Below are 24,737 nucleotides of genomic sequence, written 5' to 3'. Positions count from 1 at the left end.
GACAGTTCTGTTTGTCTTGTTTAAAACTTTTTTCAATTTCTAGGTGACCTACCGATGCTTGTAGCTATTCAAATTAGGAGCAAAGAGGAGAGAGAGAGAAGACTTGGCATGTAATAAATATAGCGGACAATTGGTGATAGGGAAAAAGGACTTAAGTGATGGAAGGAGGGGGGGAAGGAGTGATGGAGATAATATTGTCAGATTGAAATAAGAGTTCTCACTCTTGTACTGTATGAGCTTTCCTTCCCTTTTCACATTTTCCCTATCTTGACAGGATCACTTATCCTTCGTAGGCCAAAACTATGTTCTAGAGAGTGCAATGTATCATAGAAAGAGGAGGGTAATGTGCAAATCTCATGCTCCCCCCATCTCCTGTTGGAATTCTCCCCTCCGACACGCTAACGCATGGAGGAGGGCTCATGTTTTAACGCTCAGTCATGCTTCTTCTCACAAAGACAACTTCCCAGTAGGGAAGAGCAGGGCTCTTCCCCACTTTGTGTCCTCCAAGTGCAAGCGGCTGCACAAAACCAGTCTCCCACACATTGGGCCACTTGTTAAGGTCAGGACTGTATCCCTAGTGTAAACAGTTCTTACCTCCTCTCATGTCCTTCTAAGAGGCCTCCAAGGTCACTTGGTCAAGGACAGCCAAGCTGAAGGTGGGGTCTTCACAGGGAACATTCCCAGTAGGGGTGGCACAATGGCAGGAGCGAGGCAGGTCTCATGGCCAGATACAGCAAAGGAGCCACGGGGGCACAGCTGAGCAGCCCAGAGTCAGCAATATCTGGATTCAGAAGAATAAAAAGAGACAGTGAAAGGGTGGACTCACAGGAACTGCATAGTGCTATTGAGCACAGAGAAGTTCCTTCTCTGTCTCCGCTTGCTCAGTCCTTTCAAAGAAGCAAAAGGAAAGTCAATGCAAAGGTGCAGGGCAGTGGAAAAGGGACTGCGTGGCCTTTGTGAACAGTAGCCAGCATAGTCATTGCCAGGGAATCGGAGAAGAAAAGAAACATTAACAGAATAAAGGGGCTAAGAATTACAAGTGTTAACAGGATGCAACGTTAAATAGCCAAAGTTCAGGTATAAGCTTGGTCTGCTTTCTTCCACTGCAGCTTGTCCAAGTTTCTAGAACAGGAGGATAAAAGATTTTAAATGCTTTTAGAGAATGGAAACATTTCAAATGTAAAATACTGAATGTAGCTTTTGCCTTAACTGTATCTTATGGCCCCAGATGGTTTGCTTTGTATTTTCTCCCTGTGGCCTCTCCCTTCCCTCTCCTGGCTGCCTTCTGACACATCTCTGTTTGTCAGCTGGCCCAAACCAGTTTAAAGAAGGTAATAACTTTCCTTTCTTGGTTCAGAGTGGTGGAGGGAGAGAGAGAAAATAAAAATAGGTAGTTAAGAGGGGCTAGGGCTGAGCCTACTGCTGTTATTGGATGGAGTCTGACCCAGTTTTCCCAGAGACAAAGCAAGGTATATAAAAGGTGAGGAAAGACAGAGCAATCTCTGCTTTCTGTTGCTGATTCTTACTCTCCCTCAGCAGAGTCTGCATGCTCTTATCAGATGCTCTGAGGTTTGATGGTTTGTACCAGAATTAGGCTATTAAAATCATCACTTTTTGCTGGGTTTTTTCCCCCTTGTCACAAAGGACAAAGGCCATCACCTTTTTTCCCCTTGTATTAACTCTTGTGTTGAGATTGGGCATAGCAAACAGAAGCACCTGAGAGATGCTGGGATTTTATGTTTTATAATCCATTCCTGATTTACCAAAAAATGTCCAGGCCCCATCCTTGCCCAAAAGTACCTTCTGTAAAAGATAAGTCTGTACAAGATAAACCTCCCACAATGACATTAGTAGATGGTCCTTAGCAGTGGAAAAGAACATGAAAAAGGGCATGTCAGCTGTGGAAGCCATCAGCCTGTTTGGGTGTCTGGTCTGTCCTCCTGCATTTCCCAGGTCTGGCAGTGACTGGGGTTGCTGAGAGACACCTTCCAGCTGGTGGAGAAGGGGCAACCTGCCAACCTGTTTGAGTGGTGGTTGCTACCTTCAGGGGAGATTGGGAGAATGCTTGACAGAATTTTTACCAAAAGAAAAAAAAGGGTTTGTGTACATTCACTATATACATTTTAGCTTTCAAAGGCTTCTTTTGTTTTCAATGCCTTCATTTTCAGGTTTGAGAGGTTTAAATTCAGGTGGCCTTTAAAAAATTGCAGGGTCCCACTAGATAAAGTTTAATTCTAACAGAATTTGGCAATTTTATGCCTGGTCAGTACACTGCAGTGACTTGCAGGAGTGCAGCTGATTGAGGTAGGTTTGCCATGCACTGAAAAGGCCTGAAGATACTTCTGCTGGTATTTTTTCTGTACTTAAATATTCAACTCAAACCTGGCCCTTCTGAGGTAGGCTGGCTCTGGACATTAACTCTCCTCTGTTGTGTACTTCTTCAAAGCATGTGTCTTGACCCAAGACCACTTTTCTACATTATTGAAGTTTGCATGTGAAAGTTTTGTCCCGTTTAATCTATAATTAGAAATAGAAGGTGACATCAAGCTACATGATTTGAATTTTGAACTTCCATCACATACCAAAGGGTTTCTTCTGCCACCAAGCGATCAGCTGTTTCTGAAAACAGATCTAAGGTGCAAAATGTGGACCCAGCAAAGGTTTCCCAGAGCCACAGAGGAGAAGGCGTTTCCATTGACCCCATCAGTGCATGGCAGTCTCTCACACTTACAAACTTCATATGTAGGCCCTGATCTCAGCATGATGGCACCGCAGCTCCTTGGTTTAAGGAGAAGGCAATGCTGGTTTCCAGAAGTAACTATGTCATGTTGGAGCAGAAAGGATGCAGGTTCATGCTTTCAGGAGAGAGAGCAGACCATACTTACAGCTTTATTTACTCCCTGTTGGGAAGCAGAAGCTGGGGGCAGCTCAGCCTCTACTGCAGAAGTTACCAGGTGAGCACCAAGAGACAGAAGGGTTGTTGCCTATACTTAACATCTTCTCACTTCAAGGCATTTAAGATATGCTTAACCAACGGGAAGTAGTACTTACTCTGTTGCTAGTCTGGCATTGCTCTGTTCCTCTAAAAAAAAAAAAAAAAACAAAATAAATTCAGTTGTGAATAACAAGAGGAGATTTTGCTTGCTGGGGGATGGGGGATATTCTTCTGGCTCCCTGCTGACTGCTTTGAGTGTCTTCAAACAAAAACCAGATCTTAACCTTTAGTCTCTGTTCTTCACAAACTGGAGGACAGTTGGACAAACTCAGTTTTCCACTGAAATCGAAAATGGAGACAAGTGCTGCACAGGAGGGGAAAGGATGTTGTTTGGATTTGGGTTCTGCAGAACATGAACTTCTGGAGTCGTGCTCTGTCTGTGGTTGTGCAGACCTCTGCATACAGTGAGCCACTGAATTTAACTTCTAGAAAGTGAGGCAGGCTGCATCTTTGAAGCTAATTTTTCTCTAATAAGGAGACATGAAGAACTTACTTTATTCAAATATCTTTGAAATGTGTGGCACAAGTTTTGTGTGACTGACACTGATCTGACTGCTTAAATAATTTTTCTGTGTGTGTATAGAAGGCAGAATTGATGTTTGCATTTGTACGTGCAACTGAGGAAGCATGAAGAAACCTTCAGAGTTTGGAGTAAATACTTCTAAAAAAGCAGCCTGGTGGTATCTGAAACTCAGGGATCTGACATCACTTTTCCTTGTTCAGTACTTTCTGTATGAAGATGTTCAAACCCAGTAATTCAAAGTGACAGCCGTTGTGCTTGCTTAGCACACATGTGAATACAATGTGAGAACAGCAGGTGGTGTTTGAGTGCTGATACTTTTTGAATATAAGAATATTTCAGTCTTGTCGCTTTGACTATTCAATTAAAAGGGAACTATTGTCTCACAACCTGCTTGTCACAGTCAGCGGCAGCCAGGAATAATTAGCTGTGCAGTTATGGATTTTTTTCATTGGTGCTGTTACTCTAGGTTTCATTTAAAGACATTATAAAATAATTCTACTGGGTAGGTACCTGTACTTGCCTAGTCTCTGAATGCCAACTGGACTGGGTATGTTGGTTATCTTCTGTGTTGTGTTGAAAGGGCTGCTGAGCAGAGACGATTTCATACTGTGAATATTTTAATTTAAAGCCTGCCATCCTAGGGAATGTTTTTGTCCATCACATTTTGAAATGACTGAGGTTTTGCAGGGCTGAGTTTTTCTGTCTTTCTCTTAAGTTTGGAAAATTATAAGAGATTGCTTCCACTCCCCACTTTACTCTTGCTCTCCGACCAGGCTGCCTGTCAGCACCCTGCTATGTCTGACTGGAGTGGTATTGTTTCCACACTAACAGGGATTTTCTCAGTAGCTTCTCTGAGAAAGCCTCTCATCAGAAATTCTTGAGATATTTTCCATTCAGGCATACCCTCTCTTAGATCTGGGGAAGAGGCTGTTTGGGAAGGACTTAAAGGCAACTTTTATCTTTCACTAACATCTATTAAGGTAAGTGTTCAGCTGGCAGCATCAGCAGAGGTCCATTGATTGCATAAATTGCAAAGCCTTCCCAGTTCTTTGTCAACAGCAGCATATTAGATAGCTCTCTCACCATGCACCTGTTCAGTATTTCTGTTTGATTTTTGTTTCTTTTTAACCATCTGTTACCTAATGTCTTGTCTCAGTGTCTCAGCTGTAATACAATCATAGCAGGAAAGTGAGAGATCGTTCAATAGGTGAGATGATGGAGCTTGTATAAAATACTCATAAGCTCCCTTGGTGATCAAGATCTTATTAACCCTTTCTTTAGGGGTTCCCTAGGTGAGAACTTCTCTAAGGGAGTTAATTTCAAGAGAGCCATCTCCTTTTCCCATTTCTACCTCCATTCTTGCCCTTCCCTTGAGTTTCTTTTGCCAGGCAGGAGTTCATCACAACTTCCTGCACAGGGCATGCCAGTGTGGTGCTGTGCTTGGCAGGCTGCTGCTGGGGTGTTTGAGGGAACTTCACTTCTCATCACACTGACTGCAGCTTCTGTCTCTCTGACAGTAACCTATCTTTGGACAAGGGGCTGGCATAACTCAGAACAGCTCCAAACTTTGAAGTTAGGGGAGAAAGTGACTTGAGAGGAGTCAGTAGACATTTCTAGTCATCTATTTCTGAACCAGCTTCAAAGATTTTTGGTCTGCAATGCTATTTTCTAATCAGTAAAACAGTATGTTTAACTAGGAAATTTTCCTATCGTCTTTGCTCAGACAGTGACCAGCAGCATAAATTTGCATGTGCCAAATAATAATGGGTGCTTATTTCGTAACATAAAATTTGCCTGTCCTCTCTGCTCGCACTGGCATCTTTTCAAATCACTACATTTTACAACATGAAAGAAAAAACCTTCTGTAGCATGAATTAGTCCTATAGTGTGATGAAAGCTTCAACAAATGCAGCTGAGGGAACATATGATCTTATGTCCTGGGCACTCGCTGCTTTTCACAGTTTTAAATAATCACAAAATGAGTTAGAAGTGCCTCTGGTAAACCACAGGAGTTAGAGAACTTGGTTTCTCCAGTTTGTCATGAGGTTTTTTGTGTGACCACAAGTGTATTGTTTATTCTGAACAAACCTGTCAATGCTGCTTTTGATTAAGGCCTGGCGACATAAGATTCAGTTCTCAATTGCTTGTAACTTAGCCAGACCTTAAGTGTTGAGGCTAAAATTTTGCATCCTAGGTATGGAATAAGATAAAAATAAAATGTGGGTTTGGTCAATGGCAAAAAGAAATCATTTGTAGCACCATTTGTGATCTGGAAGAGCACATCAGGCACGGGAACTTCTTTTGTCTCATAAAATCTTCTGGCTTTCCTGTTGGTGACCATAAAGTTTGAAGAAGAGATAGGAAGCTGGGTGCCAGGAGCAGCAGGGGCTCCCTGGGGTGTCAGGGAGCAGGACAGGACGGGGGACATTAGGGCAGCTCCAGGCATCGGGCACCTCTTTGGGGATGGGAACAAGATGAGGGTTTGGTCTGCTTTTTGAAGATGGCCCAGGCTGTGTTATGAAGAAGACATTGTTGATGGGCTGCATCTTTATTCTCTTTAAGCTTGTGTGGTGTGAGCTGGGCTGAAGGCAAGATAAGGGTTGTCTGTAATAGCATGTTAAGTGTCATCTGTCTCAGCCCATACATTAAGGAGCAGATGCAGAGATTCTTTGCTTTCTTTTTTTTTTTTGCTTGTGACAGTGAGCCAAAGCTCAGCATAGTCTTCTCAGAATGACTGTGATTACCAAGGTCTTGTGCCGAAAGTCTGAGATCTCAAAGTGTGTCGTAGGTATAAGGTATAAGAACAATAAAATAAGATTAATTAAAATAAAATAAAAGTTAATTCAGAAATACATGATGTAGTAGGAATTTTATGAAACTTCTAAAGTTTTAGGCACAGTGAAAGAGCATCCTGTAGGTGTGTTTTATATCCTCCAGAGAAGAGATATGAGTCGATACCATTTTATTTTTTAAAGTAGATTATAGAACAATTAGAAGATTAAAATCCCTTAAGTAGTGCAGAAAGGAAATCTGAGAGAGAACAGCCAGGAAGGTTTTTCCATGGACAATGGCAATGACATTGCATCACAGTGTGCCAGAATCGAGAGAATGATTTTAATAAAAAGTTCAGCAACTTTTTGCTTATTAAGGAACGTTTGCCCAGTGTTTTGGTTTCAGTGATTTCAAGATACAGTCTGTGGCACCTGATGATATAGTACACAATGGTTAGTATTGCCCCTAAGGGCGCTGTTAGTATGAAGGTTATTGTGTAGATAATTAATACCTGTCAAATGCTTTCTGTGCATGTGTGTACGTGTGTTTGTGTGTAAAGATAAAAAGTTTGATGACAAAGTTCTTTTAGCTCTCCTTGTTTAAAGCTGGCAGGCATGACAAAGTGTAATACAAACACAGCATAGTGCATACTTAAATATTCTGCCAGATACTTATTTATTGTGAGAGCTTTGAAAACGAAGCTCCAAAATAATCCTTTAAAAATTCAGAAAAGGAATTGTCAGTACTGAAGTTATGAATTAATTACACACTTGTCTGCTTATATTTTCATCAGCATTCTGAAAACTCAAGAAGTTGACAGGAGAAAGATGTTGCTTGAGATGCATGGGCTCTAATAAGCTGTTACAGGACAACAGAAACTGCAGCCTCTAGAAGCAGAAAAATTTGTATCATCACTTACAGTCCTATGTGAATGCCAAGTGATTAAATGCAAGGAATGAGTAATAATTTTGTTTTTATAATCTTGCATTTAAAAAGATAAACAAACTGAAAATCATTTTCTGTTTGATGCATCAGAACACAAAGGTAGCCACACTCATAATGCTTTTAAATGCTTTTTAAGGAATGGCTTTTACTCAAAGTGAAAATCAGCTTTTTCTTGGGAAAGAAGGAATAAGCTCTGTTAGAAGTAGTGTTTGCAAAAAAAAAGAAAAAAAAAGTAGCCTCCTGGTTTATTAAAACCAGAACATACTGATTCTTCTGCTATCTCTTTAAAAAGTTCTGAATGTATTCAATAGATCTGACAGGTTATTTCTCCCACTGCGGTTATAAAGGTTGCACACTTGATTAGGGGTGATGCATCGTATTTCTCTGCTTCACTAGAGCTCCTGATATTAACAGGATGCAGGAACGTATTTTCTGCAAAACACCGAGATGAGAAGCTAAAGGCCTTCAGTTTATGTCATCTTTCAAATGATTAGATCTGAATGACACTATTGTAATATTTTTTGGCTTGGTAATATCTTTTAGATTTATGCTTGCTTGGAGATTCTTACTCAAATCCTTGATTTAACTTTTCTAATATCACAGAGGAGAATATATTGTGTTTTATGTATGTGACACAAGGCACAAGTACTATGTATAAGAAATTAATTTGATGGTTAACATTATGATTAATTTTAGTTTTCAAGAAATAAAAGATGTGAAGAACGCTGGTTTTTAGAATGTTGTTACTTTTGAAATACTGCTTCCTGATAATGGTAATTCAAAACTCACTGAATGTTACAAAAGTCTCCCAAATAACATATTAAGAATATTTTAGAGTCTAAATGGATTCAAAAGTAGTGCTTATAATAAGAATGAAAGGAAATTATGTTCCAGCAGCATTTAACTGCTAAACGAGTGACTGTGGGTAAGGATTTCATGAAGTAGGAATATTTAATTATACTGGCTATAAATGGATAAACTTTCTGAATGGTAAATAAATACATTTTTAACAACTTGTGACTAATATTAATCTAAAATTAATGGTTAGCTAGTAAAACTATCAAGAAATTTGCATAAATGTTTTAAAAAAGGAATGTTTAAAATTCAGTGTATTTTTTTTTTTTTTTATGTCTACCACTATAGATTAAACAAAAGGTTTCTTTCATACCACATGTGCACCAGCCATAATATCTTATATTTATTATTTGCCATTTGCAACAACGGTGCTTTGTAATTAATCTCCAGTTTCCGCAATTTTCACTATAACTGGCTTTTATTAATGCTAATGAAGAAAGGGAGTTGGTAAGAAAGAGCATATTTTTTCTTTGCTAAAGCAATGTCACTGCTGGGGGGGCAATCTGTTGCATAATGCAACAGCAAATTGTTTCAATAGGATGTTTCCAGCAGAGCACTGAGCAGTGTAAAAGTTTAGGCCTATTCTTGTTTGATTGTACATGGCCATTTTGAAGTGTCAATTCTTCCTTTTTGTTTAAAACTGTTAATTCAGAATGAGCTTACAGAAGGAAATTTTATTAACTCATAATATGAAAATTACCATTTGTAAGAAAATTAATGAGTTCATTTTGGACATTCGTCTATTACAGTAAGATTGAGTCAACTGGTTTATTAGATTTATGAAACCTTTATTAGTCATCTTTCAGATCGGAGGAAATACAAGAATCTTCACTGCTTTGAAGTTAATGTTAAAGACTATCAGAGTCTTTTTGTATCAACTGGTTGAAGTTTTTATTTTATGACTTGCAGGTAGTGTTGTACCCAACTTCCAATAGCCCGAAGTCACCTGATCTGCATAAAATGATAGTCCCCAAAAACAGCCAGGACAATGACTTGAAAATTAAACTGGCGGTGAGAATGGATAAACCACCTCACATGAAGCACTGTGGGTAAGCGTCCATTTTCTGTCTTCCTGTATTTATTATTTTGCCTTGCTGTGCCTGTGTTTAACCTTACGCAGCTGAAAACATGAAGTTTGTTCAATGTTACAAATGTGTACAACTGTTCCTATCGTATGGCATTGTGCTATATCCTTGTTTTATACATAGAGTTTGGAATAGTCAGGAATGACATTCATTTCAGATGTTCAGTGATGTGTAAAGGCAGATGATGAGCTAACTCTGAGATGCAGAACTAAGAGTACAGTGTCATTCAGAAACTGGGTTTGAATGTTACAATTTATAGAACTTTAAAAAAAAATCCTTGATATTTAGGAAGAACATATTTTTCCATTACAATAGGATTAATTATATACTTGAATGTGATGGTATTGTAACATAGTCTCTCCTTTTCTTTCTCTGCATGGTATTTCTCTTGAAAGGAATTTATGTACAAAACCAGTTTAAGGTTTGACAAACCTTCAGTGGTTTGGTTGCACACCCCACATTACAACTATGTCAGGGATGTTGTGCTCCCAGACATCTATCCCAACAAGTAACTGGGAGAAGTCCCCATTTTTCATCAGGCTACTAAAAATGTTTGGGTTGTGCTGTCAGCGACCCCAAGTGTATAACATGGAATTTATTTTGACCTGGGTCTCCAGAAACGAGGACAAGGCTCCGATGCTTCTTCCCATTGTGCTCCCAGGTTTCCACAGAGGCTCTTGTGCCTGGGAGGCTGTCCTTCTGGGGTCTTCAAAGGGTCTTTCTAAACTCCTAGTTTGCTTTTCCACACTGGTTTAAGTTGCTAGTCTTCTTGTCTGGACATTACATGGATTGCCCAGTCCAATACTACTTTCAATAATTTAATTAAATTATTATCCCTTTCCTCTGCTGTTGCTCGTTACTTCTTCACATTGATTTTGAATCGTCATTTCCTGGCACAGTTGCTTACTTCTTCATTTCACTTCAGGGACACTGCTGTCACTATTCTCCAGGCAAATATTGTTGTTCTTCCCACCAAAAATGCTCCAAGTCCATCATCATTTCCCTTTCTTTATAGCCATTAGCTACAATTACCTATACGTTTGTCTAGAAAAGTTAGGGCATCGAGGGAGGGCTCTTCCACCTTAAATATGTCTGAAATGGAAAAAAAAAAAAGGTTAATAATTCCTCCAATAACCATTGAAAAAGTTGATGAAGTACTGTATGGTGGCACTGAAGTTGCAGTGAGAGGGCAGAAGAAGGTATTTGTTTGGAGGGAAAAAAAACACCTGTTAGAAGAATAATTAATGTGTACAGTCAGGAACTGTTAATGTTAAGAAATGTCGTCATTGAGGCATGCTCTGTAGCATTCTCTTGGCTTCCTGAGTAAATGTAAGTATTAAGTGGTCATTTGCTGTTTTTTCAAGAGGGATTCCCACCTGCTTCAACACACAGAGTGAAGCTGTTCTGGTTCCGAACTGATACTGTGTTATCAGAGAAATCCTCACTTGTGAAGAGGCTGTTAACACACGGTGGATGATGGACGGTATTACAGGAAGGCAAAGGAATATTTTGTGGTTAAGGTAGTTGGGGGATGCCTGGAAGAGCTGATTTTTATTCTTGTTTGTGCTGCTTAGAAGGACTTGTCTTATAAGAGCTTGAAAATGAGCTTTTCCACCTATAGTAATTGGTGGTAAGTTACTTCTTTCTTGTGCTGTTTGATAAACTGGGATCTGGTTTCATAGGGGCACCCAACACTCACAAGTACTAGGTGAAATGAGTGGAAACTGGGCTGTAAATATACATTGCACTGTTAGACTCCAAATATCCTAAAAATTAGATCTTCATCTAAAATTGGTGGTATTTCAGTTCTCCTGTTATGAAGGGAGAATAATGCCACCTCCCAGTGTTGTAGACATTTGAAGGTAAATCTTGAGAAAGCAACTGGTAGAAGTTTCCTACACACTTCAGGAGCTGGGGGGAAGTGGGGCACGGTCACTTCTCTAACACGTGGCCAAAGGCTTATGCTCTGCTGGGCAGGGTTATTGCAGTGTCAGGCCTCAGCAGCTCCCTGGTGAACCCCCACCAGGCAGAAAACCAAATAACCTGATTCCTCTATAAAGCAATGTTTGCGTAACATGCAATGAAATAGCCCGTAGGAGAAAATAAGGTGTTGAAGACCTGGAAGGCAGCTGCTGCTATCCTGAAGAATGAAAAGGGCTGGGAGGCTTTTGTTTATTTTATTTTATTTTATTTTATTTTATTTTATTTTATTTTTAATATGTGGACAGATATTTAAGCACAGTGTCATAGGGTACACAAAAAGGGAAGAAATAAACAGAGGAAAGAATGTGATTGTCCTCGCTGCTGGAATTTTGTCACGTTAGCAAGTTAAATTTTACAATCTTAGTAACAGACTTCTAATGTGATTAGTGTGATTATCCCAGTTGAGTTCTAATTCTTCATTTTATTTTACAGAAACCTCTCGTGCTTTATCTTTGCCCAATCTTTGAACTAGACAAATTACATCTTCTGTGTCAGTCTGAGTTAACAAGCTAATATACAAGTTTGATATTTGTCTCATAGGAGAAAAAGGCAATCTCTTGGCATTAGATAATGACTTTCAGCTGAGAATCTCAAAATCTATTCAAAGTTGAATTAAAATTTTACCCCACAGCCAATTGCAGAAAGAGGGGTTTTATTAGATTAATGCTCTATCATGATTAAAAAAAATAATAATGGTACTAAGAGACTGTTTTTTCAGATATGGGAGCTATGCTCAAATATTTCAAATTCTGCAGGGTCAGCAGAAATCAAAGACCCAGCAAAACCCACAGGCTCAAACTAATTGTGGGTTTACAGTTTTATTCAATCAGAAAAGTTTCTCCTTTTTAAGACTGACTTTACTTATTGACACAGGGGATGTGCTGAGAGACTTGAAAACCTGTCTCGCATTTATGCTTCAAGAATATTCAGTTTTACAAATTATTCTGCCTTGTACTTAAACTGAGATTTTAATTCACAAATAGTATTCTGACTGCAGCACCTTCAGATCATATTTCCCAGTTTCCACAGTCATAACAAGTAATTATATTTCAAATAAAATTATAAACTTGGCATTTTTTTCAATACAAATTGAGACCTAAGAAGAAATAAAAATCCTTATGACTCAACACTACTATGAATCTCAATTGCAGTTCATTTGTACCTCAGCAAAAAAGAGGTAGCTTTGATAACCACATGACTTTTACACATGTTTATGATGACACCTTCATACAGTTAGTGTTATTCCACTAATGTGATTTTTAAAAAAACATTTGACCAAGAAAACACTCAGTGATTTTTCTATATGTTCTGTTAAATGTTTAAAAAATAGAGAATACTTATATATGTCTTACAGTAAACATGATCTAATTATTTTAGGTTTGGTTGTTGGTTTTTTTTTAATTCTTGCATGAAAGGCTCTCAAAGTATGAAACAACCTCAAGGATATATAGCCATCCTTTCCTATTTAAACCCTGTCAGTGGATCACAAGGGGAAACATGCACAACTAGAAATTCCGAGTAATGACAAGGTAAACGTCATGCGTTGATGGGGATTTGTGCAACAGGCCCAAGTATTGGCAATTCATGGTACTTCAGATTCCTTTCTCATAATTTGTAATGTATTTGTTGTCTTCTCATAGAATGTGGTAACATTTTCCTGGTCTAAAATCCATAGCATATACAAGTTTATTTTTTTTTGTCCTTGATATTAAGGTAATAAAGCCAACATCCATACAAAAGGAGGTTTTGTAACAATTCTATTCATCTCTTCTTGAACCTAAAACAAACCATCAGAGGAAATAAGCAAAATTTGGTTTAGAAACATCCTGTATAAAATGCTAAAAGCCTGTTGATTTCTGTCGAGGTAGATGGGCAGCGTTAGGGAGGTAGCTTGCTTCAGGAAGGCTCACTTGGCTCTCTTTAACTCGTAATTAAATTAGTGTTGAAAACCCAAAGAGGACAGGTTAATCCACTCAAGATCGGTGGGTTACTGTAAATACCTTTTCTAATGCATGTTTGGTTATTTTTTTTTAATGTGCCTTTGCATATCCACATGTGTTTAAAGCATGTAGATTTTTAAAAGTAGATTTTGTGTCAGTTGAGTTGTCTGTTAGCATAGCCTAGTGGTTACTAAAGGGTATTATTCTATTGCTTCCAATCTAGAAAAAAAAAAAAAGAATACTGAGATTTTTTCAGATAGCTTGCTTTAAAAGGATTATAAAAGTTAAAATAAATAATAATGTACAATGGAATTCTTAAAAATTGAACAGCCTAAACAGGACAGTATTACAAAGTAGTGATATTTGAGTTTGACTTCTGAAGTAAAACATTTCAGATAGTTCTTGTCCGGAACTTTTTCCAAGATCTGAAAGGCAAAATTCATTTTTGTAAGTTCTGTTCTGCTTTCTGCTATGGCATGTTGCATATAGAATTCTTATACCTTTAATGTCATAAACATTTATGTTTGGAATATTCATTCTATAAACACTTGAGCATAAACATGCCTAGATTTTGTCCCTGTCCCTCATCTGTAAAGCAATTATTTTGACTACTTTTTAGAACTTGTGTTCTAAAGGATTGTAAGGATTGTCTGATTGTAAGGAATCAGTGTGACATCATTTTTCTCTCACAACTTACTGTTATTATTATTTTATGGGTGTATTTTCAGAATACAAAGATTACTATGAATTTGCTAACCTTTTTAAAAGTTTTCTCTCATGCCCTTGGAATGGACTGCAATGTTCTTAGGAGAGCATTAACAAACAATAAATAAAGCTACTGGTTCCTGTACGTGACTGAAGTATCACATTTCTCCTGCTGCTGCTGCTGTTTTAGAGCTAAAGAAAATCTGTGAGATGAATGCCCTGGTTAGCAGCCTTCCGAGATGCAGAATTAGAGGATAAGTAATTTTCCCCTTTCATTTTTATGACACTTGTCACCCATTGTTAAAAGAGTTCATTGGAGAGGAAGGCGAGTGTAATTATGTGTTTTACAGATGAGTGAAATGAAGCACAGGAATGAACAGAGATCACCCAAGGTCACAAACATTTCAGTGACCAAGCTGGGGATAGCACTGGATTCTGCTGGCTGCTCAGTGGGTAGGGCTGAAGTGTGTGACTGTCACCTGGATAACCCGTTGTCATAGCTACTGGTGAGCTCATAAGTCAACTAAGAAGAGCCACGGGGAACCTGAAGTTAGCCAGAACAACGGTGTTGCCAGCTCTTACAGCTCTTACATGCTGCTTGTCCATGGTCACCTAGCAAAGAAGGGCAGGAGGAAGAACAGAATTAGCTTGATAACTTCAAGATGTGTAATCTGAGGGCTCATCTGAAGATGAGATCTGCTTCCAGAATTGTTATCTCAGAGAAATATGCAAGGTGACCACACTGAAATTACTCTATTTCAATTCTGCCTTCCTTTTACAGATAAAGTAAGATGTCAGGAATACGATCGCACTTTTAGCAAATGCTGTATGATCTCTGTCACAGATAGGCCTTTCTGTTGTATCTGATGAATTTGAAACTAATTTCAGACCTTTCTCTGAGCCAGAGCATATAGATATGTCAGAATAATTCTAAATAATTTGTTATACCAACACTGAAAAAAATTTAAAAGAAACCGGATTTCAACTAAGCTGAAAGTTTAGTTTCTCTTAGAACCAGTAGGCATACAGTTGCTTCAGAGAAGAAAAGTGTTAGAAACCTGTTTGTAGCCAAGATCCTAGAAAATCCTTCCTAATACTTTTTATTATGTGGTGACGTGCACCATAGACTTCTTAAATTAGTGGTATTTTCCATTAGGTAAAAACAATGACTTTCTGCATTACATTTTGTCGTGGTTTTGGCTGGGATGGGGCTGACTTTCTTGCTGGCAGCTGGGTTAGTGCTGCGTTTCGTATTTGGGGTGAGAATGGCGTTGGTAGCGGACTGATGATTTTGGTTGTTGCTAAGCTCTCAAGGCCTTTCTGCTTGTCACACAACCCTACCAGGCAGTAGGCTGGGGGTGCACAAAACGTTGGGAGGAGACAGAGCCAGGACAGCTGACTCCAACTGACCAAAGGGATATTCCATGCCATGTGACGTCCTGCTCAGTGTATAAAGCTGGGGAAGGAGGAAGGCGGGAATAGCGTTCAGAGTGATGGTGTCTTTTTTCCCCAAATAACTTTTACACGTGATGGAGCCCTGCTTTCCTGGAGATGGCTGAACTCCTGCCTGCCCTTGGGAAGCAGTGAATGAATTCCTTGTTTTGCTTTGCTTGCATGCGCAGCTTTCCCTTTGCTTATTAACCTGTCTTCATCTCAACCCATGAGTTTTCCCCATCCCATGGGGGGCAGGGGAATGAGCAAGTGGGTGCGTGGGGCTTAGTTGCTGCCTGGGGTTAAACTACGACACTTTTCAGCAGTTACTGAACATTACTGTTATGAAAGGAAGGGGGGTAACTGAGAGATTCCTGTTGGTTTTTTTTGGTTTGTTGTCAACACAGCATAATTACCTAAACCAAATAGTAAGATAAGTAGATATTTATCTAACTATAGCATTTCTTCATCTATATATGTAAACTCTTCAGTATGTTTATAATATTTAATTTGTCTTTCCCAGTTTGTGTGCAGCACATCTAGTTGAAACCCTAAAGTCAGTATATTAGCACCATCTAGCTTTCTCTTTGTTGCTATTGCACTTTTTCTTCCAGTTTAAAAAAGCGTAACAGAGCACCAACTTCAGCTGCTGCTTTGAAGGGAAGGTTCTAGCTGTCCTTTTGTAAAGGCTTATTTTCAGTTTGCTAACATCAAGACTGGGGAGGATAAGCAAAGTCAAATGGAAAAAACTGTTGAGTTTGTTTGAATTTTGCAAACTTTACATAGCATTGGATACTTTGGAATCCTTTTTTGATCATTAAGTCATATAGCCTCACTATAGCAGCCCAATATTTAGAAATTTAGCCTACATCAGAGTTGTCTAAATTCTTTCAGAAGTTACTGGGTAAGGAGGGAATACCTTGACAGGGTTGTTTATGAAAAATTGGCTGTAGAAAATTGGCTATAGAAAAAAAAGGAAAGGTACACTGGAGTTGGTAAGGTAAACTTTTGTCTCTATATATATTGCATTCAAAAGTGTAGATTCTTTACTAAATTAAATGCCTAATCAGCAGAAAACAGAGCTTTGGAAAGATGAATTACCAGAGCAATAGGTGGGCTTCAGTCAGGTCATCTTTATCCTTCTGCCTCATTTCCAGTTTCTCAAATCTAAATTCAGGTCAGAAGTAAATTATGCAGAGTTGCATAAGTGATTTTTAAAAGCTGAGTCTTCTTTTATTTTTAATGAAAGTCAGGCTACTTTGGTAGACAGTAAGGCAATTTTGCTACAGAAAGCCATGAATTTTGAAGAAATATCTTCGCTTCTACTGATATTTCTTGGTTTTCTTACTAGCTTCAAGTAATGATCTTTATAGATAAAATAGTGTCTTTGTATGTACTCTTATGAAGATGAATGAAATTAAATAGATATTTTACGTTAAATGAATGTCTCTTCGGTTTATTCCTGTGAGGATTTTTTGTTTGCACTGGTAGTAGTTTAGGGTTTGTGATGTCCTCTGACACATACAGCTTGTTCAATTTGGCAGAGACATACTTGATTTATATTTTTAATACCTGCAGTTTTGTTCAAAGCATCTTCTTATTCTGTCATAAGAGCAGCAGAGTTCTAAGAAATATGGGTGGAGTATATCAGTGATCTTTATAATTACTATTACAATTTCTATTACAATTAGTCTTTATTAGTGTCAAATACATTTAGGAGCTAAATCTTTCTACAAATATCTGGCAGAGATTGCCCAGTGCCATTTGCAACATCAGGCCTTCCAGTACTTTTGGGGTGACCTGTAATCCATATACAAATGGGAGGGTATTAAACTACCTTTGTGCCACTGAGGAAAAGATAATCCTCTGCTACTCATTCCTCATGTGTGGGTAAAGCGTGTCTGCCACGAAGGGGAGCTTTGGTGTTCATCTGAGTCTGGGTTCACTAACCTAATAACAGAAAATGCTTCTATTTCCTGAGGTTGTCTCATTTGTTACCTTCTGAAATCTTGTTATAGCATGTGGAAACACTGTGAGATGTACTACCTTGCTCTCAGTCTGCTGCAAGAGGATCCCATCACAGGAATCAAATGTGTGCTCAAGTCAGCTGGGTCTAGGTAGAGCTTAGTCACTCCCTCTAACTATGATTTTATAACGTCCTCAAGGTTTTCTTGTCTCTCCTATTACTAGCAAATGGGACAATGTTTGATGAGTGTAGTTGGCCTCAGACTTAGTGCCCAAGGATCCTAAGAACTTCATTCTCATCTACTCATGTTTCTGAATATAGAGAAACTTCTCTTTGGAGAAGAGTTCATGGAAGATGAAAAGAGTATATTTTGTTCATGGAAGATGAACAGAAGTAGACATGTCTAAAGGGAATTCTCTAGTAAAGAAACTTTATCGGGCAAAAGTGAGTTAGAGATTTCATTCTATTCTGACAAAGTATTTCAAATGTGAGCATTTGAGTAGGTCAGCATGAGTCTTTGCAGCATTATCTTCTACACTGAGATCTCCAAGGCCATCAGTACTGCATGCCATGGTGCATACTTTTAGGTAGACGTGTGTGTGTGTAAGAGCATAGATGCATGCAGAATTGTGCTTGGCCAGCTCTCCACCCTGACCAAAAACTGCCTGACAATGTGGTGCTCATACTTGCACTGCCGAACTCTTGGGGTTGCCAACATGGTCACCACACTTTTACATTAGAGTTGGCTCATGTCTCAGGCTCAAAGCATGGACAATGTGACCTCATATTTGCTTGCCAGATACAGAGGACCTTTGAGATACTGGATGAAAGATTTCATTGTAGACTCTGAGAGGAAGGCATAAAGAAGTATCAGAGTTTCAGTTAAGTTTCATTGGCTTCAAAGGTGGAAAAGGTATGAACTACATAGCTTCATTACCCAATCCATAGTCAACCTAGACCAAGCATGACAAGCCAAAATCTTATGACTGATGAAAACAAGTGCAGTAGCTGTGTGTAGTTCTGCAGTGCTTAAGCAAACTGAATTAATGTCAGTGCTTTACTCAACATCACTTATGGAAGATGTGTTGTGTTGCTGATGAAATGGGCTTTGGTTGAATTTCAAACATAATTGACTGTTGAAGAAAAGAAGGAGTTTCAGTACTAAATGTGAGCAAAAACAGGAGTATACAGCGCAGCAAATAAATAGCACTGCCTATTCAGGAATGACTGCTCTTCTCTTTACATCGTTATTCCAAAACATTATCTTAACATCCAGCACCACACGTTTATATGTATAGAGCATATTTGCTCTACTGGGTGAGTGATGCTGCAGAAGGATATGTCAGAAACTTCTATGAAAAGTATCCTGGCTACAAACTTCAGAATACTTCATGAAATGCAGTCATTGCTGAATATGTTGACCTGGAAAGGACATTGTTGATCTGTAACGTAACTACTCTTCCTTCTGCATGAAGTTGCCTTATCTTATCTTTCTTTTCAATGGTAACTCTCAGACAGTTGCTGACTCCAAAGATCCAAGACCCTGAAGGCAAGCATGCCAGTATCCCTTTCAGCAAGACAAGACTCATAAATTCCAGCACAGTGTAAGCCCAAGTGTCTCAAGAGCTTCTGACACATGGAATGACACTGCTGAGAAAGTAACACAAAATTCAAAAACTAAAACAGTGATTTTACAATTCAGCAGAAATATTGGTTAAATTTTGGCCCATAATTAATAAGCAATCTTGTAAATTTTTTGCTTAGGCAGAGGGTCAAAAGCTGTAAAAATTCATATGCCTGTAATTATCTTCTATTTCTTGCTAAATTCTGGCAAACCTGTCTTCAATTTTACATTCATAAGGCAAAATGCACTTATACTAAGGTAAAAATTTCCTGGTTACTTTATAAGAAGCATGATAGAATGGCTTGATTTTAATTCACTTTTAGTGATGTATGGATGCCTTACTATTATTATTCCAAGGTGTCTCATAGCAGTATTTTCTGTTATGCTAGTTTAAATTGTGCTAAATGTTAGTATTTCATTTCACCGTGGAGAAAAGTGCTAATGTGTTGACTCTCTTCATTTAAATTATTTTAATATTATACCCATTTGCAAAATCAATTGACTGTAATCAGTTGCTTTTTAAAAATGAAAATTGAACTTCATGAAAAATGACACATTAAAATTACATTAATGATTGATTGGATAATGATGATGGGTTAATGCAAAATTACTATGGAAGGAAGAAGCAAAAGTGTTTATCCTGCTGCTGGATCCTTAGAGAACAGATTATAGCTATGAGCCTGATTTTCAGTGCTTCCCACAGTAATTGCTTCTGAGGAGGCATGGGGAATCTTGAAGACCTTAATGATATGCCACTGCCACTTTAATTGCTAAGAGAAGCCAAGAGAATCCTAATTGCCAAGAGAAGCATTGCTAATTAAGGTGTCATTCTTCATTCATTCCATAGTAATTAATCTGAAATATTTGTAAAAGCTGAGATATAAATTTAGATCCAAACTCACTTAGCTTAACCACAACAGACTTTATGTGAAAAAGATCTACGGGTTAAGCAAGGTTAATAGTCAGGAAACATAACATTTATTTTTTTCCTTAGAAAAATTTTTTTATTTGTTCTTACTCATAACTTTTTAAAACATGAAATAAAAGACCTCAGATTAGATTTAGAACTTTATGCAATTTATATTTAAATCATGATTCTACTCTTACATTTAAAAAATTATTAAAACTGTTTATATAGAGTGTTCCCTTTTCTTATATTTCACTGAAAAGCTACACCCTTCTGTATTGTGATTTACCCCAGCCAGCAACTAAAACTACACAGCCGCTCACTCCCCTGCCCTCCCCCCGAGTTGGGTAGGGACAACAGGGAGAAAAAGAAGGGGAAAAAAACCCCAAAACTCGTGAGTTGAGATAAAGACAGTTTAATAGAAGAGTAACAGAAGATTATGATGATAATAATGGTAAAATAATATAAAAAAATAAAGTGATGCGATGTAAGTTGCTCTCACCAGCCAATGCCAAGTAGCAATCGCAGATTCCTGCTCCCTGGCCAACCCCCATTTATATACTGAGCATGATGCCTATGGAATATTCCTTTGCCAGCTTGTCCTGTCTTCTAGGGGAAGCTGAAAAAGTCCTTGACTAATGTAAACATTACTTGGCAACAACTGAAACAATGTGTGTTATCAACATTATTCTCATACTAAAACCAAAACACAGCAGGTACTAAAAAGAAAAATAACTATCCCAGCTGAAACCAGGACATTATGAAGTGGTTGAGGTGGGGTTTTTTCAGCTCTGTCATGAGCAAAATTATGTAAGTTCAGCTGTATATCTTTCATCTTTAGATCATAGCTTTAACAACACTTGTTCAATATTTTCCTGCCTACACTAGGACTGAGTACACATAATTCATTAGGTATGGCAAATCCTCATAACCAGTACAGATTGCGTGTCATATCCTTTTTTGTCTCATCTTTACTAAAATCCTCATTCAGCCTCACAGAATAATCAATTGGAGTGAGCTGGTCCTCTTGGCACCAGTCTGTTTCCGGCACACTGGTTTTTGTACCTTGTTTTCTCCTCAGCATATTTAAATGCCGTTATGGTGCAGTCTCACTGGGTCCTAAACCCTCATTCTTCTGGTGTGGATTGTCTCTTAGAGCTTATCTTAATGGCACCTTGCATTCAGATGTAAATGCCAATTTTTTTGTTCTTATCGTGTTGTCATGGTTTGGACCTCAAACTAGGACACATGTGAGATCTCAGAACCTGTGACTGAGCACATCGGTGACCCATAGAACAGCCAGGTACATTTTTCCAGTCTATACTATCAAATTTCTGTCTGCAATTCTCAATTTTAAGTTTCTTCCCATCTAGACTTACTGACTTTTGTGTGCGTGTATGAGTTGGGGGGAGAAAGAAGTGGATTAATTCTTGGCAGCAATTTTCAGTTTATCACGTTTCAGAAGAGCTCACTGTCAGACCATAATGATAGTGATGGGGACACAGCTTATGTGACTGACTCCGAATTCAGGTCTACTCCACTTGAATGAATCTGAATGCAGCACAGTGCATCAGAGAGACTGGTTCACTGTGTACCTTCTAGCAACAGCCACTTCTTGGAGCGGTGGGGTGAGATTAAGCCCTGTACCCAGATGGCAGATTACATGCGATGATCCTAGTGGGGAGAGAAAAGAATTAAAGGATGAAAGGTGCAAACAGTAGCATTCTGGGCTTCTCTAATGAGGCACCTATGAAGGATTCTTAGCCACGGATGGCTACCAGAATTATGCTGGAAATCTGGAAGAGCTGAGCTGTGCTTGGCATGTGCCTCCTTCTTGACTACAAGGGGAGCCAAGTGTGAAGTGGGCCCAAACAGACCTGTGAAGTGACTCGGTGGTTGCTGAGGACCTGATAATCACCTAACATGCATTTCTGGGGATTTAGTTCAGTCTCTGCCTGGTCTTGTCCTAGGCTGGCTGCCCTTCAGTGGCTGCAGTATGTGAGGTGCAGTAGCTGAGCACCGCGTCGGGCAAGGGGGTCCAGTTCACATGCTCTGAATCCGTTCCACAGTGTGAGCCACGTCCTGCAACTGGGGGCGATGGGGAGATTCTCTTCAAAGGCACACTCCTTATTCAGAATAAGTTACCAATTTAGATACTTCCTTTTCTCTTTAGGTACTTCATTTAAGTACCTAAAAGTAGTTGGGCAAAACTGGGCAGCAGCTTCTATTGGTGCCTGTGTCAGGGGTTCAAGCAAAGGTTCAGTCCTGAAAATACAAGAAATACATGTTTCTGTGAAACCTTACATTTGTGTTTGTAAATGTTTGCTGTTTTGGATTTTTAAACAATATAAATAATAAATTCTAAACAGGGCCTTGCCTGCTATTGAAAATGATCAAATCAGAACTTCAGAAAGCTATTAATGTGTAAAAAGGATTTTTTTTTATGTTTGCATTAACAATAACAAAGTTGGTGGTAAATTAGAAGGACAAATGATGAACTAATATTTAACTGAAAACAAACCTTAAGTTCATGAAATTGTAGGTTAGGAGTTAAGAAAATCTGAAGTTCAGTATGATTTGTAACTGGCTTTTGTTCTAAACCACTAAGTAATAACTTTGGCTTAAGTTTAATTTATATATAAGTGTTTTTCATATACAGCACAGGAGAATAGATGGGTTCTCCATTCAGTGCTACCTGGATTGAAGGTAGTATTAAAAAGAACTATGTTGTTACGTTGTAGCAAAATATGTGTTTTATTAGGTCCTGACATGGAAGATCATGACCTGAGCGGTTTAGTCACTACACGTACATGAAGGGAAATGTAGCAGGTCATTTTTATTGTGTGCATCATTTGTCTTACTAAAATGAGAGCATAGAGTAGGCTGCTTATTTTTACTACAATAAATGGTGAACAGTTAAAAAATAAATTATCGCATCAGAGGTGTTCTAAAATTTGCAGTAATAAGTTTGGAGTAGTGGGAACTTCCCGGTAACTCTACACTCTAAATGAGGAGACTGTGGTCTGACAGGAATGTTCAGGTTGGTTTCTTCAGCTTAAATTTCTTTACACTATTGTTATACAGTTCCCATAGCTTTGGAAAAGTATCATTCAGAACAGCAGCTGACTTTTGCTCTTAGTGTTGTTTGAAACTTGAGAAAAAAATTACTACTCTGTAAATACATGCAAAATATTGCTGTCGGTATCTTTAAAATTAAATCATATGCAAGTATCCTTGCTTCATAATCTGTTCCAGAAATATATACTATAATATATATATTTCTTTTGTATTATATTTTTATTTATTTTGTGTTGTGATTTTTCACTTTTTGGCCATCTAAGTTCCTTTTGAAAGTTCTCTGGAAGCTTCCTGTATGTGCATGAGTCTGTAGTAATGAAGATGTAACTGACTGTGGTATTCATAACATTGTTACTGTACGTAGTCACCTAAGCAATATTTTTATTTTACCAGACTGCAGGACCAAGCATCTTTGAAATAATTGTTTTAGATTTTGTTTATATTGCTTCATTCTGCTATCAGTCAGCCTAGCACACGTACCATGCAAGGGAAGGATGCAGCACCATGTACTAATCTGTGACACAGAATTTAAGAAAGAGTTATTTCCACGTGACATACATTGACACTGCATATGGTCTGGCATGGCATGGCCTGGCATTATTTCTACACAGAGAGTGCCAGTACTATTAACTGCAAGGATGGGGGCATGCCACCTGTCTGCTGTGTCCTTCTGTCACTTGCACTGTCCATCTGTTACGTGTAGGAAGGTAAAATTCACCTAATTTGTTTCTTTTGGTATATAAACCCTTACAAAAACTTATGGCAGAAAAATTAATTTTAAATGCTAATGGTATGTAATGAGTCTAATGCCCTCTGTGTGCCAGAATGCTGTCTCAGTTAGATACTGCAGGGTCAGTTGTGCTGTACTGTGTCTGAGGGTGGATTTCAAGTCAGAATACACTATTCTATACAGGAGGAAGTTATTTTAACACGATACGGGATGTAAAGGCAGAGGTAACTTTTTATAAATTCAATTTAGTGGGCTTTTTTTCACCACAGTAGTATAATTTCAGTGATTACAGTATTGCATTTAATTTTGCCATAGTAACAGAGTCGCCATGCCCTGTACTGCTGTTGTTTTGCCCAAATGGTATTTTCATCACAGCCAGCTCCCTGTAAATAGTTCACATTCTGTTAAATGTCAACACAACTGTATTGGCAGTTCCTCACTCTACCACTTTGTCAGGGGCCTCCAGTACGTCTCCTGTCCCCGAGTAAGCAACGTGACAGCATCACCTTGGTGGGCTGGTGGGTTCTGCCATGTCATCAGCGTAGCGGTGCCTTCACACACAGTTCTGCATGGTCAGCCCGCTCTTTTTATTTAAATAAAAACTGTAATGAAGAGTTCACTGTGCACTACAGATAATCTTTTCAGCCTACTTACTGTCACAAACCTAATATTTTAATTTAATCCTTAACTTTGTGCCTGTTCACCAATGTAGTATTGCTTTGTCTTTTCATAATGTGGGGGATTTTTTTCCACTTTATGCATAAATGGTAAAAGAGATCAGGGAGGTGAAAAATGCATGTGAAATGGTATGTCAAATCCCATGCATGGTTTGTGTTTGGAGCAGGAGACAGAAAAGACCTGTTAGATTATCTTTCATGCTGCTTTCATGGAGTAAACCAGGGACAAATTGGCAGGGGAAGTGTTGTGGTAGGTGTAGGTTTGAGTTCCGCTGCTCAGTCTCCATCAGGGTCAGACCAAATTCCCCGGCTTTAGCAGATGGAGAGCTCCTTTGATAATGTTAGAAGGTTGCCAGCCCAAAACTGCCATCTGCTTTTCTTCAGCGTTTATTCCAAAGATGAAAAGCTGTATGGTTCTGGTGAGAGAACAGATTCCGAGACACAAAACTAGTAACCCTTGTTCAGTAAATCGGTGGCTTTGAATTTATTATCACATGTTCCTTCATTTCTGATTTTGACCC

At 38.6% G+C, this 24,737-nt stretch overlaps 1 protein-coding gene across 1 annotated transcript in view; it reads left to right on the top strand.

Moving 5' to 3' along the window:
* CADPS2 (Ca++-dependent secretion activator 2) overlaps positions 1–24,737 on the top strand; it is a 294,288-nt gene that overhangs the window by 100,241 nt on the left and 169,310 nt on the right. The window contains exon 8 of the mRNA XM_014963349.1: positions 9,000–9,139. Within this exon, the coding sequence (XP_014818835.1) occupies positions 9,000–9,139 (140 nt within the window). The remainder of the gene's footprint in view (positions 1–8,999; positions 9,140–24,737) is intronic.

Source organism: Calidris pugnax, unplaced genomic scaffold (genome assembly GCF_001431845.1).
Source record: "Calidris pugnax isolate Ruff unplaced genomic scaffold, ASM143184v1 scaffold44, whole genome shotgun sequence".
Lineage (NCBI taxonomy): Eukaryota > Metazoa > Chordata > Aves > Charadriiformes > Scolopacidae > Calidris > Calidris pugnax.
The sequence above is the reverse complement of the archived record's forward strand: the minus strand, read 5'-3'. Positions and strand labels throughout refer to the sequence as shown.